The sequence below is a fragment of the Nicotiana tomentosiformis genome, chromosome 10, assembly GCF_000390325.3.
Source record: "Nicotiana tomentosiformis chromosome 10, ASM39032v3, whole genome shotgun sequence".
NCBI classification, from domain to species: domain Eukaryota; kingdom Viridiplantae; phylum Streptophyta; class Magnoliopsida; order Solanales; family Solanaceae; genus Nicotiana; species Nicotiana tomentosiformis.
Window position 1 is genome coordinate 76054648 of NC_090821.1, and position 16579 is coordinate 76071226.

The window sequence follows — 16579 nt, forward strand, 5'->3', positions numbered from 1 at the left end:
ATAATGGAAAACAATTCATCGACAGCAAAGTAACTAAATTTCTCGAGGATAACAAGATCAAAAGGATCCTATCAACACCGTATCATCCCAGCGGGAACGGACAAGCCGAATCGACCAACAAAACCATCATCCAAAATCTTAAGAAGATATTGACCGACGCCAAAGGAAAATTAAGATAAATACTACCCGAGGTCCTACGGGCATACCGTACAACATCAAAATCTAGTATCGGAGCAACGCCATTCTCGTTGGTTTATGGCGCTGAAGCTCTGATCCCGGTTGAGGTCGGAGAACCTAGCATTAGGTTTCGATTTGCAACAAATGAGTCAAACAACGAGACCATGAATACGAGCCTGGAATTGTTGGATGAAATACGAGAAGCCGCTCTCGTCCGATTGGCCACCCAAAAACAGCGAATAGAAAGGTACTATAATAGAAGAACCAATCTTCGACATTTTAAAATTGGGGACTTGGTGCTAAGAAAAGTCACCCTCAACACCCGAAATCCGAATGAAGGGAAACTGGGTCCGAACTGGGAAGGACCTGTATCAGGTTCTCGAAATCGTCGGAAAAGGATCCTACAAGCTCGGTGTGATAAACGGCAAATAACTACCGAGCAATTGGAACGTATCGCACCTAAAATGATACTACTGCTAAGGTACGACCCTCTCATGTTTATTTGTATTTCGAAATTAACCCTTGCAGGTGTTCGACCAGAAACAGGGATGGATTCTTCAACTCGAAGCCTTTAGGTATGAAAGCACGCGTTGCACTCTTTTTCTCTTAAACCGATTTTGTCCCAAATGGGTTTTCGGTGAGGTTTTTAATGAGGCAACCATTGATCGTGCTAAACTTAGAACAATTCAACAGTATCCGAGGCCTCTTTACAATCAACCTCGAATACTGGGGGGCATTGCCCTCAAATATTTCAAGTTCGATGCAAGGAATTTACTTCATGGCAACAGGGTTTCGATAGAAAAAATTTGTAAGGGCCAAATGGTCAAACGAACCATGCCCGCGTAGTTTTCTCAAGACCTGGCACAAAACATGAACACATGTATAATGACTTATAAAGAGAAATTTTTTCTTTACCTATATCTCATATCTCAGAATGATTCTCCTACTTCATGTTCTCAATCTATTATGTAAACGGGCTTAACGGCCGACCATGACCGGAGTTCGAATGATTACCCCATAAATCGGGGACTGCCATCCGAAAAATCAATAAGATCAAGCTCTATAAAGCCTAAGGGCTACCTTAACTCGAGTTCGAGCAAACCCTCACTCGACTACAAAGCCTAAGGGCTACCGTAATTTAAGTTCGAGCAAACACTCACTCGATCACAAAGCCTAAGGGCTACTTTGCTTCGAGTTCGAGAAATCATTCTCACTCGACCATAAAGCCCAAGGGCTGTTTTTTACTTCGAGTTCGAGCAAACACTCACTCGACCATAAAGCCTAAGGGCTACATTGCTTCGAGTTTGAGAAATCATTCTCACTCGACTATAAACCCTAAGGGCTATTTTTTTTTCCTCGAGTTCAAGCAAACCCTCACTCGACCATAAAGCCTAAGGGCTACGTTGCTTTGAGTTCGAGAAATCATCCCCACTCGGCTACAAAGCCTAAGGCCTATCTTAACTCGAGTTCGAGCAAACCCTCACTCGACTACAAAGCCTAAGGGCAACCTTAATTCGAGTTCGAGCAAACACTCACTCGACCACAAAGCCTAAGGGCTACTTTGCTTCGAGTTCGAGAAATCATTCTCACTCGACCATAAAGCCTAAGGTCTGTTTTTTACTTCAGGTTCAAGCAAACACTCACTCGACCATAAAGCCTAAGGGCTACTTTTCTTCGAGTTCGAGAAATCATTCTTACTCGACCATAAAGCCTAAGGGATATTTTTTACTTCGAGTTTGAGAAATCATCCTCACTCGACTACAAAGCCTAAGGGCTACCTTAACTCGAGTTCGAGCAAAACCTCACTCAAATACAAAGCCTAAGGGCTACCTTAATTCGAGTTCGAGAAATCATCCTCACTCGACTACAAAGCCTAGGGCCACCTGAACTCGAGTTCGAGCAAATCCTCAGTCGACTACAAAGCCTAAGGGCTACCTTAATTAGAGTTCGAGCAAACCCTCACTCGACCATAACGCCTAAGGGGTGCTTTTTACTTCGAGTTCAAGTAAACACTCACTCGACCATAAAGCCTAAGGGTTGTCTTTTACTTCGAGTCCGAACAAGCACTCACTCGACCATAAGGCCTAAGGGCTACACTAGTTCAGTTTTGATAAAATTATCTGAACTGGGGCCTTAGGATACAAACCTCACAATTCTATAAGGCAGAAAGGAAGAAAGTTTTTTCATTTACAAGGGCAACATAGCCCGATCAAATTTCTTTACAAAATACCAAAATGGTTTTATAAGAAACACAAAAATACTAAAAGACTTAGTCCTCTCCGGGAGCAGCGTCTTCGCCTTCGAGGCCCCCTTCACTTTTAGATCTGCTCGCACTCCCGGTATCATCATCATCAGGAAAGACCAACACTCTGGCTTCTGCTTTAGCTTCGGCTTCAAGCCCCTTAGCTCTCTCGATCTCGGTTATTAGATCGAAGCCACGAGCATGAATCTCTTCGAGAGTCTCCCTTCGAGACTAGCATTTAGCATGCTCGGCAACCCAGTTTGCCCGAGCCTGAGCAGCCTCAGCAACCTCCTTTGCTCGAACTTGAGAAGCTTCGACATCAAATCAATAAACGGCCACTATTGCATCAGCATTGGCCATGGTTTTCTCGACCTCCGATTTGGCTGCTGCAAGTTCTGTGTTCAATCTCTCTCGATCAGAATTTGCTGAGCTCAATTGAGACTGGAACTCCTTGATTTTCTTGGCGTACACTATGGCTTTCTCTTTCAAGCTTCGGAGTTGGGCCTCAGCCGAAGCCAATTGAGTTCGGGCAGTCTCCTTTTCTGAGGTGAGGCGGTCCATGTTCTTCTTCCATTCCTCGGCCTCCGATTTCACTACGTCCACTTCAGCACGAAGCTGCCTAATCATATCAAACTTTTGCTTGACCTGCGGGACTGAATTATTAGCCATCACTCCCGAGTCAATATCATTAAATTCAAAGATTCTTTGTACCTGCTCGGCCAGTTCAGCTTGTTTTTTTCGAGATACTTCCAGCTCGGCTCGAAGTCCTTTTACTTATCCTTCTCTTTGCTCGCTGAGAAGCTTTAAGGTATCTCTCTCCTCAGTAAGCCTTCGAACTTCGGCCTCGTACAGGCTCAGCTCCCCTCGGGATTGGAAAAATACCTCGTGATGAAGCACAGAAGCCTACAAAAATAAGAAGGGATTATACAAGGAAATAAAAACACAAGTATTAAAATTGTCAAAGAAAGTATGAACTTACCCGATTCAGGGCATGTTGGGATTCGTCAAATAGGCAAGGCGCTCCTACCTCGCTCGAGCTCTTCTTCGGAGCCTCCAAGTCACTCGGACCGGTGACATCTTCTACCCCGATAAAATAACCACGGAAAGGATCCCCCTCCCCCCCTCCATGGACTCTTTCCCCGTGACAAGTCTCCACACCTTGAGCATCACGTATCATCAATTGGGAAAAGGAAGTGAAAGAGAAGGAATCCCCGATCTCTATCGCCCCGAGTAGGTCTTTTTGAGCTACGCCTCCGTCCTGGGGAACCTCAAGCTCGGTTTTTGCACCGGTATCCACCGCCTTTTCGACGGTCTCTTTACCCCTAGGTAAAACGTCCTCGATCTCCCTCGGCTCGGGAACTTGGGTCAAAGTCTCCTCCTCGACCTCATCAAGCCTCGACGGAGCAGTATCAACTCCCACTGATACCGAAGTATTTTAAGTATCGGTGATAGCCCGTGCATGGGCCAACATCCCGAAATCACTTTCTTCTTCTTCTTCTTCTTCATCCCTTAAACTCAAGACCGACTCCATAGTCAAAGGGATTGTGTTCATCTTGGGTTTACGAGCCGCTCTCTTTTTGGGTTTTTGAGCCTCAGAGTCCGAGGCCCTTTTTCTCTTAATCACCTTCTCCAGTTTTGAGATAGGCAGTAAAACTTCTTCATCACCTGATGGGGGTCTCATAACCGCATCTTTTCCGAGACCTACAAAGAAAGAAAAGTAAGTAAAACTTATGCCTGAAAAAATACTTGAACAATAAGCAAATCGGTGAGCCAAGAAGAAGGTTTACCATGAGTACGAGCCTCCCACTGGCCCTTTGACAAATCGCGCCATGCGCGCTCAGCATATGTCGACTTCGAAACAAGGCTCTTGGCCCAGTTCTCGAGATGGGAAACTGCACCCGGCATCCAAGCAATGGCTGTGTCAAGAAAAACACTGATAAGAAAAGATGAAGAAGTAAAAACAACAAAAACTGAAAACGGAATCACACTTACGGTTCATATTCCATTTCTCGGAAAATGGCATAATCTCAGCCGGGATTAGGCCCGAGGTATTCACTCGAACAAACCGGCTCATCCAACCCCGATCTTTGTCTTCGTCTATTCTCGAGGTGAACACCTTGGTGGCCCGGCGTTGAAGCTTTATCAGCCACCTCAGTAAAGACGATGGCTATATAATCTTACGAGGTGGTCGAGGGTGAAAGGAAGCTCGTCGATTTTGCTCACAAAAAAATGGAGCAATATTACAATCCTCCAGAAATAAGGATGTATTTGGCCGATGGTCACTTGGTATTTCTTGCAGAAGTCGATGATGACCGGATCGAGGTAACCCAACGTGAAAGGATAAGTGTAAACACTCAAGTACCCTTCTACGTGGGTAGTGATCTCTTCCTCTGGTATCGGTATCACAACCTCTTTGTTTTCCCAACCACAATCTTTCTTCACCAAATCAAGAAGGCTTTTGGGTATCGAGCATATATATCTCAATACCGGCTCACATCGACCAGCAACCGATGAGGATTTCTCGACCCTAAAGTCGGAATCGATACCATATCCCCTAGGAATGAGTTTTTCAAGGCGTGGCTCCACCACCGATTTCTCATCGGCCGACCGAGATGAGGAAGCACCCTCTTTCTGAGGAACAATTTTAGATATCTTGGCCATCTAAATTTTCAAGAACAAAAAAAATAGGAAATTAAAATATTTTGGTGTTTGGTGAAGAACAAGCAAAGAAATTTTTAAACCTGGAAATAGAGAACTTTGGAGAAGGCGAAGAACTGTGAAGTTTGGAATGAGAAGAGTTGAAGCTAAAGGTTTAAAATAATGAAGAAGGGATGCTATTTATAGATTTCACAATGAGGGTTCAAAATTGGCAGTGGCCGACCATCGACTGACGCGCATTTAATGCCTTGGTAACTGAACCGACGGAACATTTGTCACATATGTCACAATCGGGATCGACACAGACGTCTGTGTGTATCTAGTCAGAGGTTGAAAAATCATATCGTTTCTCGCCACATTCTTTCCGAGAAATGAGGGAACTATCTGTATACGGTCAAAACCGAGTTTACCCTTCGTGTGATTAATCGAGATTGGGGCATGATGGACCGAGGTTCGTCATTGTATTATCGAGCTATGATGTTAAGTCGGGTTGCTAAGTTCGAGCCCTAGAAACTGACCAAGGTCGGGATCAGCCAAGATCAATATCGAGTCAGATAGAGGCCGAGCAAATAGAGACCGATCGAGACCGAAATCAGCCGAGACCGAGATCGAGCCCAGATAGAGGTCGAGCGAATAGAGGCCGATCACGATCGAGAGCGGCCGAGTTCGGGCTCGAGCCAAGGGACAAAAGAGCCATTATAATCGCATTTGGGGAGAGAATCTCAGCGAAAATCAAGGAAAAGCCAATTCATATATCGTGGGATCCCTACTATGTATTTTTAATTATATCCAAAGTAGGATTCCTCCACTATATTAAGAGTAGGTTATCATTGATTCAGGGGACTCAATTTATTCATTCACAGATTCATTCATATATTCATACACACGCATATTCAGACATTATTGAGATTTACATAGCATCTAGCAAATATTATCCTTTTTGGGCTTTTGGTATTGATTTATCTTGTTCATTTATAAAGCATTCTCTACTCAATTTAGGTTTGTATTTATTTATTTTTACAGTCAATATTTGATATATTTCATTGAACCAAGTTATTTCACGTATTCTTAGAACCACGTATAAATTCAACTCTATCTGTTTTTCGGGTAAACAGAGATGACATGAAAAAAATGATGAGGAAGTTCTCTAATCTTAAGAGGTTGAGGTGAGGTTCTTGGAGTCGAGTCATTATTCAATGAAGCTGAGAAAAACTTTCAATCGTTTTCCCACGTTGGACTTTTTGGTCCATCTTTAATCGCTAAAGGTGTTTTCTATTGGCAAAATTAGCCTTAGCATCCTAGTGAGTGTAAGCTCCCGGAGAATCTCAAAAATTTGACTATTTCAAATTTAATTCTTTTTTGTTAAAAAGAGATCTCGGATCAAGGGCTATCGACCCGACAGTGCTTCTTTAGTGGATCCTCCCAAAAACAAGATCATATTGAGCAGCAACTTTTAGGTACATGGAAAGAAATATCAACAATCGCAAGGCTTCCCAAGCTCGAGGTACTCAAGTTGCAAGTAAGAGCCTTTGAGGGAGAAAAATGGGAAGTGAAAGATGATGAGTTCCCTGCACTCAAAAGTGTTGAAGTTAGACAATGTAATTATGTCACAATGGGATGTCTCTGATGATGCCTTTCCTAGTCTTGAGAAACTGGTTTTGCAAAGTCGTGAGACATTTCAGATTCTAGTACTTTCTACGACTGTATCTTCATTAATAAAACACTCAATATCATCCGGATATGGTGACCTAATAATGTAAAAGTTCATTACATATTCATTATAAATCTGTGTATACAAAGTTAAAACAATTTTTAGAATGACCTCTATCGTGTCAATAAATATAGTAGGACGGAACATAATCATAGTCTACATATTTCCATGAACCTTACTTCCAATCCGTACATTTATCTTTGCCAATGTTAAGTTCATGGAGTAATCTTAGATTAATTTATTCAACTATAAAAAGTATCTAGCAAATAAGATTTGAAATGCATAACTGAGTAAATATCTTTTTACTCAGACCTAGGAGCATTCATTGAAAATAAATATATGTTCTGTTATTCCATTTTACAAGCAGCATAATCTCTCAATGTTAGGAAAATCATATTGACTCGATCCAACACGAAATCTTTCCCAGCTGTTTACTCCTAGGTTTAATTCGAAATTTTTTTACTTGCTTTTGATGAATAGCAAATTTAACCCAATGATCAAATGTGAACCAACTACCAAAATAACAAAAACTAACTCGGAATTGATATAAAGTTGAACCCTTGTGCAAATTCAGAACATGATTTACCAATTTCATAAACTTACGTGCTTTCTCTGGCACTCTAGTTCTTTGATCCTTATCATAAATCTCGAGACAGTCAGTCGTAAAAATCAAATTATTTTCAACTATAAAAATATGTTATATTTTTTAACCGAATTAATAAGAAAAATGTGTCATATAAATTGAAACGTAAGGAACACAAATAGGGGTCTCATGCACACGTACATTGGTCTCAAGCTCGAGTAAGGGAGGAGAGTTGCAATAAGTTAGTTGACAACATAAACATTATCAATTCATGATGAATCCTCATAATAGGTGATCGCGTACTGCTTTTAATATAAAATTAAATAAATAAGCTCATCCACGATACATCTCCTCCCCATGAGCAATAGGTTCACAATAGGTGATCAATTTATCTTTGGCACACCCATTAAGGAAATACGAACTCCTAGAGAAAAAAAGATGAATTTATTAAATTAATCTAAATTAATTATTACCTTGACACATTGGAATATGTAAATAAGGGCAAATTTTGAAAAAATAAAATTAATTCCTTCTTGATTATGTAAATAGACACTTATTTTAGACCAAAATAAAAAATTAAAATAGTCACTTATTGTGAACCGGAGGGAGAATTATATAACATCCCTAAATTTGAAGTCCTAAAATCTATGCCTCGATACCATATTAAAATCGAAAATAAATAGGAAATACACATAGCTTTAGCAAATTACTATATCAAAGACCTAAAACCCAAAAGATACATAAGTTTTCCCATTTACATAGAGGATTGGAAGTGTACTCTTACTAACAAAATTGAAAGCTTTTTTACATCACTATTTAGTGGCAGAAAAGAGGCAGTCAGAAATGTTCTTAAAAAAACAAGGAAATAACTCTAAATGTATTCATCAAAAAAATGGAAGAAAAGAAAAAGGAAAGAGGAAAGAGTCTCATATCATCATCGACCATGGACACTCAGCTCAACGAGAATCAGGTCAGCAAATCACCAGCAACGCGACGGCGCGTGATCACCACGCGCTCCTCGGAGACCAAACTCGACCGGCAAAGCGGACAATTAAAATTAAGCGTATTGAACCACCCATCTAAACACTCCGTGTGAAACACGTGCCGGCATGCTAACTTGCGCACCGATTCACCATCAACAAACCGGTTCAAGCAAACCACACAAGTCCCCGAACCGGAACCAGTTTTTTCATCCCCTTGGTAATAATAAGATAACAGCCGGTTCAGATTGAGCTGCTCGGCGAGGAAAGTAACGCCGGTCAGACCGGACCCGACAGCTTCATATAAAGAATCGTCGAACTGATCGGGAAATAATCGGGAAGAAGAGAAACCCAAACCAAAACCAATGAAGTGAAGGAAAGTAAAGATAACGGAACGGAGATAATTAACGCCGTTGGCGAAAAGGGTCACCATTAGTATTGGGATTGATTCAGAAGAAATGTCACTTAGTTGATTTTGTAATCCCATATTTTTGGTTACTACTACTATACTATTGTAACTATTCTATGGTTTTAGTGTTTGCTTAGACTTTTTTTCTTTCTCTTCAATGGAAATGGGGTTATACTTATATATAGTTGAAGTGTGTGTGTGTGTGTGTGTTTATAGTGTTATTTGCCCGGGGGGGGGGGTTTAGTTGAGTATGAGAAGGTGAAGAAATAGGGAATTTTGAGTAACCATCAAAATTTAAACGGTATATGCTCTTTTATTATTACTAGTATTTATAAACGTGGGTTGCACGTTAATAAATAACACATGAATATTTAAATATTTATTTATATGAAGAAACAATAAAATTTAATTAAATAAATGATCAATTTTAGTCATATTAAGTAGATAATTAAGTATTGTAGTTTAGAGGTATCTAATGTGATGGTATCTTACCGAACACTTCTTTATAGACAGTGTTTTTTGTATATGTTTCCTTCTAATGCTTTGGTTACTATTTTGGTAAATATAGTTCAATATTTAGTATGTTTGTCCTTATACTTTATTTATTATAACTACAAAACATAAATATACTGAGAATTATTTTTACACAAATTTAAAAGGATATTCTTTAGTTTCAGAAGACGGAAGTTGAATTCGGGGATAAACACATACTTAGAAGCAGATTGACTAGTATCATAAGTTCTGCATGTATGACGTTATTGTCAAAACTTCTATATACCATATGTGTACTATTACATAAGCTATTCAGCGGATCTAAGTTTTCAGTAGCATGATGAGCATAAACCTATATGCAATGGAAGATCAATTTTAACTTAGTTTATTATATATATTGTGACACTAACATACGTACGAAATAATAAACTTGACAACAAACATGTACGGTAGAAGGCCAATTGGTATTAAAGAATTTAAGTATTCTTCTTTGACAACAAACATGTACGGTAGAAGGCCAATTGGTATTAAAGTATTTAAGTATTCTTCTTGGTAGTTATTGTTGGTATCATCTTCTGTTGAGTCAAAACTGAAAAATATTTTATTTTTACCTTAAAACTTAGCAATCAATATTTTATTTAGTTGATCAACATATTCATTTCTACTAGCTAAGATAGCTCTTTAATTTCCATCATATAATTTGCACAAATTATGTTTTAATCTAATGACGAAAATATTTTCCTTATTAAATGACTATTATTACCATTAGGATTGATAACCAAGTGTTCTAGAAGAACCAAATCATCTTTTATTGGATGCTCTTCTTCGTTTCCGACACGAGGTAAAAAGTCACTGAATGTTGGATCTTTTCTTACTTTTACATTTCTTGTCATTTGAATATTTTTCATTTGAGGTCATAAGTATAATTTTGGCAAGCTAGCTTTTATAGTTTCTGCTTTGGTCATTTTTGGAACTATACTTGACAGAAATCACCTCCCAAACTATTACTTTTCTACCAAACGGTTCATCGATATCCAATATATCTCTTAAACTCTGGGCGATTGTTTCGATTGTCTGATGCTTAGCCAAAAGCACTTCATCCCATATTATCACTTTTGTTTTCCTTATAAATTTAGTACAATTGATCTGATTTGATATATTTGTGATGGTTATTTCAGTTGTTTGAAGAGGTATATCAAATCTAAAGTGAGTTGTACGACCTCATAATAAAATCGTTGTTGGTACACCACTTGTTCTTATTGCTAACAATATCATGCCTCTTGATATGACATTTGCAAGTAATGCATGGCATAGAAATATTATTTCGATTCCGCCGGAGACATCTACAAAGGATAATCTCGCTATACTAGGGTCGATTTTTTTTATAATATAGTCTTGAAAACTTATTCTTGTTCAGGATTTAGCTTTGATTGTGCTTCCTTAAACACTTGTATGTCCTTCTTAATATATTTTTTTTACAATTTGAAAAATAATTTTACTCATTTGATGAATTTAAAAAATAATTTAATTGGATTCTCTTGCTAAATAATTAATTGAAAGATTTAATTATTTATTTTTAACATAAAATATAATTTATTTTCTATTGATTTAGATTCTTAATATTAGTTCATCTCATGTTTGAATATTTAACAATGATTATAATTTTATTCACCATAAATTTTATTTTCAAAGAGTTAAAAGATCGATGACATTCCACTTTTAGATCTTTATGTTTGCAAAATCATTAGTGTGTTGGCTCTTACCAACATCTTTCTTTCTTTTCGCACACATTTATATTCTTAAAATATTTCTTAGTTATTCTTTAATAACTTGGTATATTTTTCTATATTACACGAAAAATTAATAATAAAAAAATTATTTAAGTAGGAAAGCAGTTCAAATATAATATAATAATATATTATCGTGGGGATTTTTTCTCAATTTCAACGCTTTATGCAGTCCGTTTAGCATTACCTTTTTTTTTTGTATTGAATATTATAAAGTGGTAATGTATTACCAATATGGAGGATTCTTATGAAATTGATTTTATTAAACTTTCCTACATATTTTTAATAAGAATTCAATAGACGAGATTGTATTAATTTTAAAATCTTAAATATTAAAAAAATTAACATAGAAGTTATTGTAGTCCAAAAAAATAAGTTATTACAGCTATGTCCTTTCCCTATGAGTTCTTCTGTTTAATATTTTAGTCTATCAATATTATATTCGTACTTTTATAATAATATATGCTCTCCTGTTTCTAAATGAATTTGGACAATATAACACGTTTTCAAATTAAATTGGTAATAGGATTTTTTTTAAGAAGCATATCCTAAAAGTAATAGGACTACAAGGCTAATATCTATCGAAAATAATTATACTAATAGGATTCCTAAAGATAATCATGTAGGATTCCTAACGTGTAGTATTATGTCCTAAAACTAATAGGATTACAAGGCTAATGTCTAGAATTCTGATTATGTCCTTTTATTGTGAGTTATTATGCTTAATATTAAAAGGTTATTTTTGTAATCCAAAATTTTATTCATGCTTTATAATAATATAGATAAGTGAAAAAGGGCAATTTGGTGCACGAAATATCCATTATTTACGCAGGGTCCGGAGAAGGATCGCACCATAATAGGGTATAATGTAAGCAGTCTATCATAATGCAAGCATTAATGGTTGAACTCGTTACCTATAGATCACATGAAATTAACTTTGTTGTTGCTCCAAAACTCTCATTCTTTATTATTATAAGTATCAGGTAGTTTTAAAACCCCTCCAAGACTTAAAAGATACTTACTACTCCCTCCGTTTCAATTTATGTGAACATGTTTGACTCGACACGGAGTTTAAGAAAAAATGAAGATTTTTGAAATTTGTGGTCCTAAACAAGTCAAAAAGGGGTCCAGAGTATTTGTGTGGTTATAAATGTTTCTCATTAAGGGTAAAATTGAATGTTTAAACTAAATTATTTCCAAATTTAGAAATGTATCATTCTTTTTGGAACGGACCAAAAAAGAAATATGTTCACGTAAACTGGAACAGAGGAAGTATATGTTATCTTCCACCACCACAAGTATAGAATAATTACGCCTCACCAAAGCTTAAGCAGTTATAAAGAAATAATCTCATGTTTTTTTTAAAGTTAGGATTTAAATCCTAATCTTCAAAATTTTCACCCACTTTATTTAACCATTAGACCACGTTAGTGTGTTTTTGGAACATGAACATGTAAAACATATGTGCCATGATGTTCTTTTTAATTTTCTTATTAACTACTATTGGATATAAATTTAACTAGTTTATACTCATAATATGAAATTATTTTATCAGTATATTTTAACAGTTTATAATAAGATAGTAATTATTTTTCTTTGTCACTCACATAACCAATGTGCAGTGACTCCCCTGCACCAGCTTTTGAGTTTCTACAAATACTTAGAAATAAAGTTGAGAAACGATAATTTCTTTGTTTAGCAAAAAATAACTTAACAAACAAGTTGCAAAAATGGATCTTTTTTGGTAAACTCAGTTTTAGAAGATTTTCAGCCAAACACCACAAGTTGTATGTTCTTTTTTGGACATATCTTTTTTCTTTTTGCTTTTTACAAAGATTTGCTGTTAGTCCATTACTAGCCACACAAATAAATGAGAAGAAAGTTTGTTTAATATTTAATTGTACGCAATAGGGATATTCCTTTCAATATTCCATCAATTAAATGTGATGAAATTAGTTTTAAAGGAGTTGAATCGTGAATATGTAAAGAGAGCAACTCTTGAGTCACTTTATAAATATTAAGTATTGTTTATTCAATGAACAAGTAGTAAGGACTCTTAAACTACTTGGCCAATAGAAATCTTGAGTTTCATTATATATATATAATTTTTCACTCGATGTCCAGCATCCTATATTATATTTCAACTAATCCGTATTTATATCGTGTGAGACTCGTTAAGGAGAAAGTATTTTTTAACCCGAGAGATCTCGTTATGGATAATGAGGGATCACATTCATCCATGCCACTACAACGCTTGTTTAAACACTAAATAAGGACTTGGAAAAATGTTTTGGCCAATAGAAATCTCGAATTTTAGTAAGGTTTAAAATAACCAATTATGCAAAGGAATGAGTCTTCAAAATGACTTCCTTGTAATAGAAAGGAAAGGAAGCTTTATGGAAAGTCTAGTACACTCTAATTATATGATTATAATTCATTTGTAGTGCTTTCAATGATGAGTAGTATTTGACTTCATTGCCTACTTCTATTGGCTTTAGTTATTATATTTTGTGAAAAATTATGATTATAATGACTTCCTTCTAATAGAAAGGAAAGAACTACCAAAATACAGGACGGAGTGATAAATACTCTTTATATTTAATCAGGTGTCTCGAGTTCGAGATATGTATATAAAATTGCCTTTAGAAAAAAAAACTTTATCTTTGAATAGATTTTTTTGTCAAGAATTTTGATTAGTCGGCTCGTATTATAAATATCGACCACCACGTGAAAAATTAAGGAAGCGTTGTGGAAGCTCTAGTACATTCTGATTATATGAATTAAAATTCATTTTTAGTGCCTTCAATGATAAAGAAGCATTTGACTTCATTGCCTAATGGTTTTGGTTTATATTTTGTGAAAATTATGATTATAGTGATTTTATTGTTTGGTTAGTTTTTCTTATTTTTTGAAGGGCTGTGTGTCTCTCTCACGTTATGTTTTTTTTTTCTATTACATTAAAGGATCAGAGAAGAGGAAGAAAAAGAAAAAGAGAATAAAGAGAATTGAACTTACACCTATTGTGTGGAAGGCTTTCACTTGTTATTTTGACATCTCTCTACATCTTCTTTTTTTTTTTTTTTTTTTGGGGGGGGGGGGGGGGGGTATTTTGGCTTTAACATTATGTTATCTTTTTTAGTAACCATATATTTTACATAATTTTATTTGTCCATAAGTAATGAAATATCTAAATTTTTGGGATAAAAAATCTGGGAGGCAATAATATTGACAAACCATACAAGAATGTTGCCTGTGGAGTTTATTTTACTGATTAAAATACTCTCATAAGGTGAATTTTTTGGCCGAAACATGTTCAATGTTCCTGTTTCAGAGTTTTTACGAAAAAGAATATCTTTTTTTTTCAAAACCTTGAAAAAGTATATTAAATTTAATGGAAGACTTGAAAAACTCCTAAAATCAGACTTTTAAGTTTTCAAAAAAACTTCAAAAAAATTTAAACTTCATAAGTTTTAAAGAAAAGGTAGATTTTATGCAAAAACTATCAAATGAACACAATTTATGTATTAGTGGAAAAATAGGCATGACACGTGGACTAACGATATGGTGACAAGTGGCATTTGCATCAAGTTAACAAAGATGAATGATGAGGCATGATTAAAATACCCATGGGATTTATAGAAGAAGGTATCGTATCTGATAATTGGGAAAGAAGAAATGGGCACGAGACGCATGAAGGCCATAAATTAATGAGGAAGATTCATGAACAGTTACGAATATGGAAAGAGAATCGGAATTATCCCCGATTACGTGCGATTACCTATTATTACCATAACCGTTACGAGTAATTTCAGTAACGGGCAATTAATGCAGTTAATGTCAGTAACGGGCATGAATTAAGTGAGAGAAAACCGTTACATCTTTGTATCCTTATATAAGGGTTGTTACTTTATTGTACGATCATCAGAATACTGACGAATATATGCAATCTGTCTTTTACTTTTATATCATACTTAATTGAAGATTCTTATTCACACTTCTTGGGAGAATACAACGATCATTAATAAGATTTCTTTGTTGCATCTTACTCTCTTATTTTAATATTTTATTTTTGGAAAAGTGAAGTAAATAGGCACTTTTCGGTTACCAAAGAAGAGATTAATTTGTTAATCAAGTTATTAAAACGCGATAAGAAGGTGGAGGATTAGGTCATTTGAGAAGGGGTCATTGGTGCGAACAACAATAACAACAATAATTAATTCAGTCCCAAATAAGTTGACTTCGCCTCTATGAATGCCGATCCCATGCTGAAATAAATAAGAGAGTTGCGGTAATTATTCAATTCATGATAAATTCTCATAATATAAGTGTCAGTGCGAACATAATATAAAAGTAAAAGCAATATTTAAAATAATTCATGAACTGAAACTGAGAAAAGAGAACCAAGATAGTAACTAATTAATACTATAGTTTAGTAGGGATAAGAATATTAATTGAGTGATTAGAGAGTACCAAACAAGATCGTCCCATTCTAAGAAGATTTGCAAAATCCACAGACTGCATTCTTAATACCCTAATTAAAGAACACCCCATCAACCCCCCTCCCCCCCTCAAAGAAAATTATTGATACACAAACATAGAGGAAAACACAAAAATTTCCCAACTTGGGTTCTTTTCTTGTCCTCTTTTTGAGTTTTTTATTTTTATTTTTTCACACGATATTCTTTATCTGCATTTGATCCTGATTAACGAAACCCTTGCTTGTTTATCCCGATGAGGGTTTATGAATTACTCAAACGAGCCTTTCTAGAAATTTGTGACGCATAAGATTTATTAAAGTAAAAGCATTTCCTATAAGATTTTTTTCATTCACGAGATTTAAACTCGAGATCTCTTATTAAAGACTGAGAAATTTTATTCATGCTATCACATTCTTTAATGATTCATTAATGTATTTATTTGAGAACCAACTATATTGAAGTGATCTTAAGCAAGTTGACTTTTTTATGAGTCTAGTACCTAGTTCTAACATGCTATATATGGTTGTTCAAAGTTAGGCATAAGGACAGCAAAAAATATCAGATTCAACAACCTTTATCTCTAGAAACTCCTAAAACAGGTGAGGAAAGAAGTCAAAGTAGTTAAGCAAAAGATCAATGAATTTTAAATTGCAAATTTTTATAATGATGAGATTCTGACTTTAAAAAGTCGGCTCGATGCACTAAGCTCTCGTTATGTGCGGGGTTCGAGGAAGGACCGGACTACAAAGATTTATTGTACGCAGTTTTACCATATATTTCTACAAAAGGTTGTTTCCACGGGTCGAACTCGTGACATCTTAGTCACATGGCAGCAACTTTACCGGTGTAAAGAATTATTATGCTATAATTGTAATTTAATCGATTATAACAAGTTAATTATATCTTTCAAATTATCATAACAAGACTATGAAATACATATTGTTTTAAAATAACTGGATACTGTAAAAGTTCTGTATTATATTAGTGCACAGAACTTAAACTCTATGATATTTAGCAGTTAGGGTGGGGAAAGCCTATACCAATTTTGAATGTTCAAGAATG

General features: G+C 35.7%; 1 protein-coding gene across 1 annotated transcript; it reads right to left on the minus strand.

Annotated features, from left to right (window-relative positions):
- Positions 1-2743: 2743 nt before the first annotated feature.
- On the minus strand, positions 2744-3088 carry LOC138900415 (uncharacterized). Its single transcript, XM_070187157.1, has one exon. It carries the CDS (start codon positions 3086-3088, stop codon positions 2744-2746), a length of 345 nt encoding a protein of 114 aa, XP_070043258.1.
- Between the last annotated feature and the right edge of the window lie 13491 nt (positions 3089-16579).

Excerpts from the sequence above, each read along its gene's own strand:
- LOC138900415 (XM_070187157.1), bottom strand. The coding sequence starts at position 3,088 with ATGGCTAATAATTCAGTCCCGCAGGTCAAGCAAAAGTTTGATATGATT.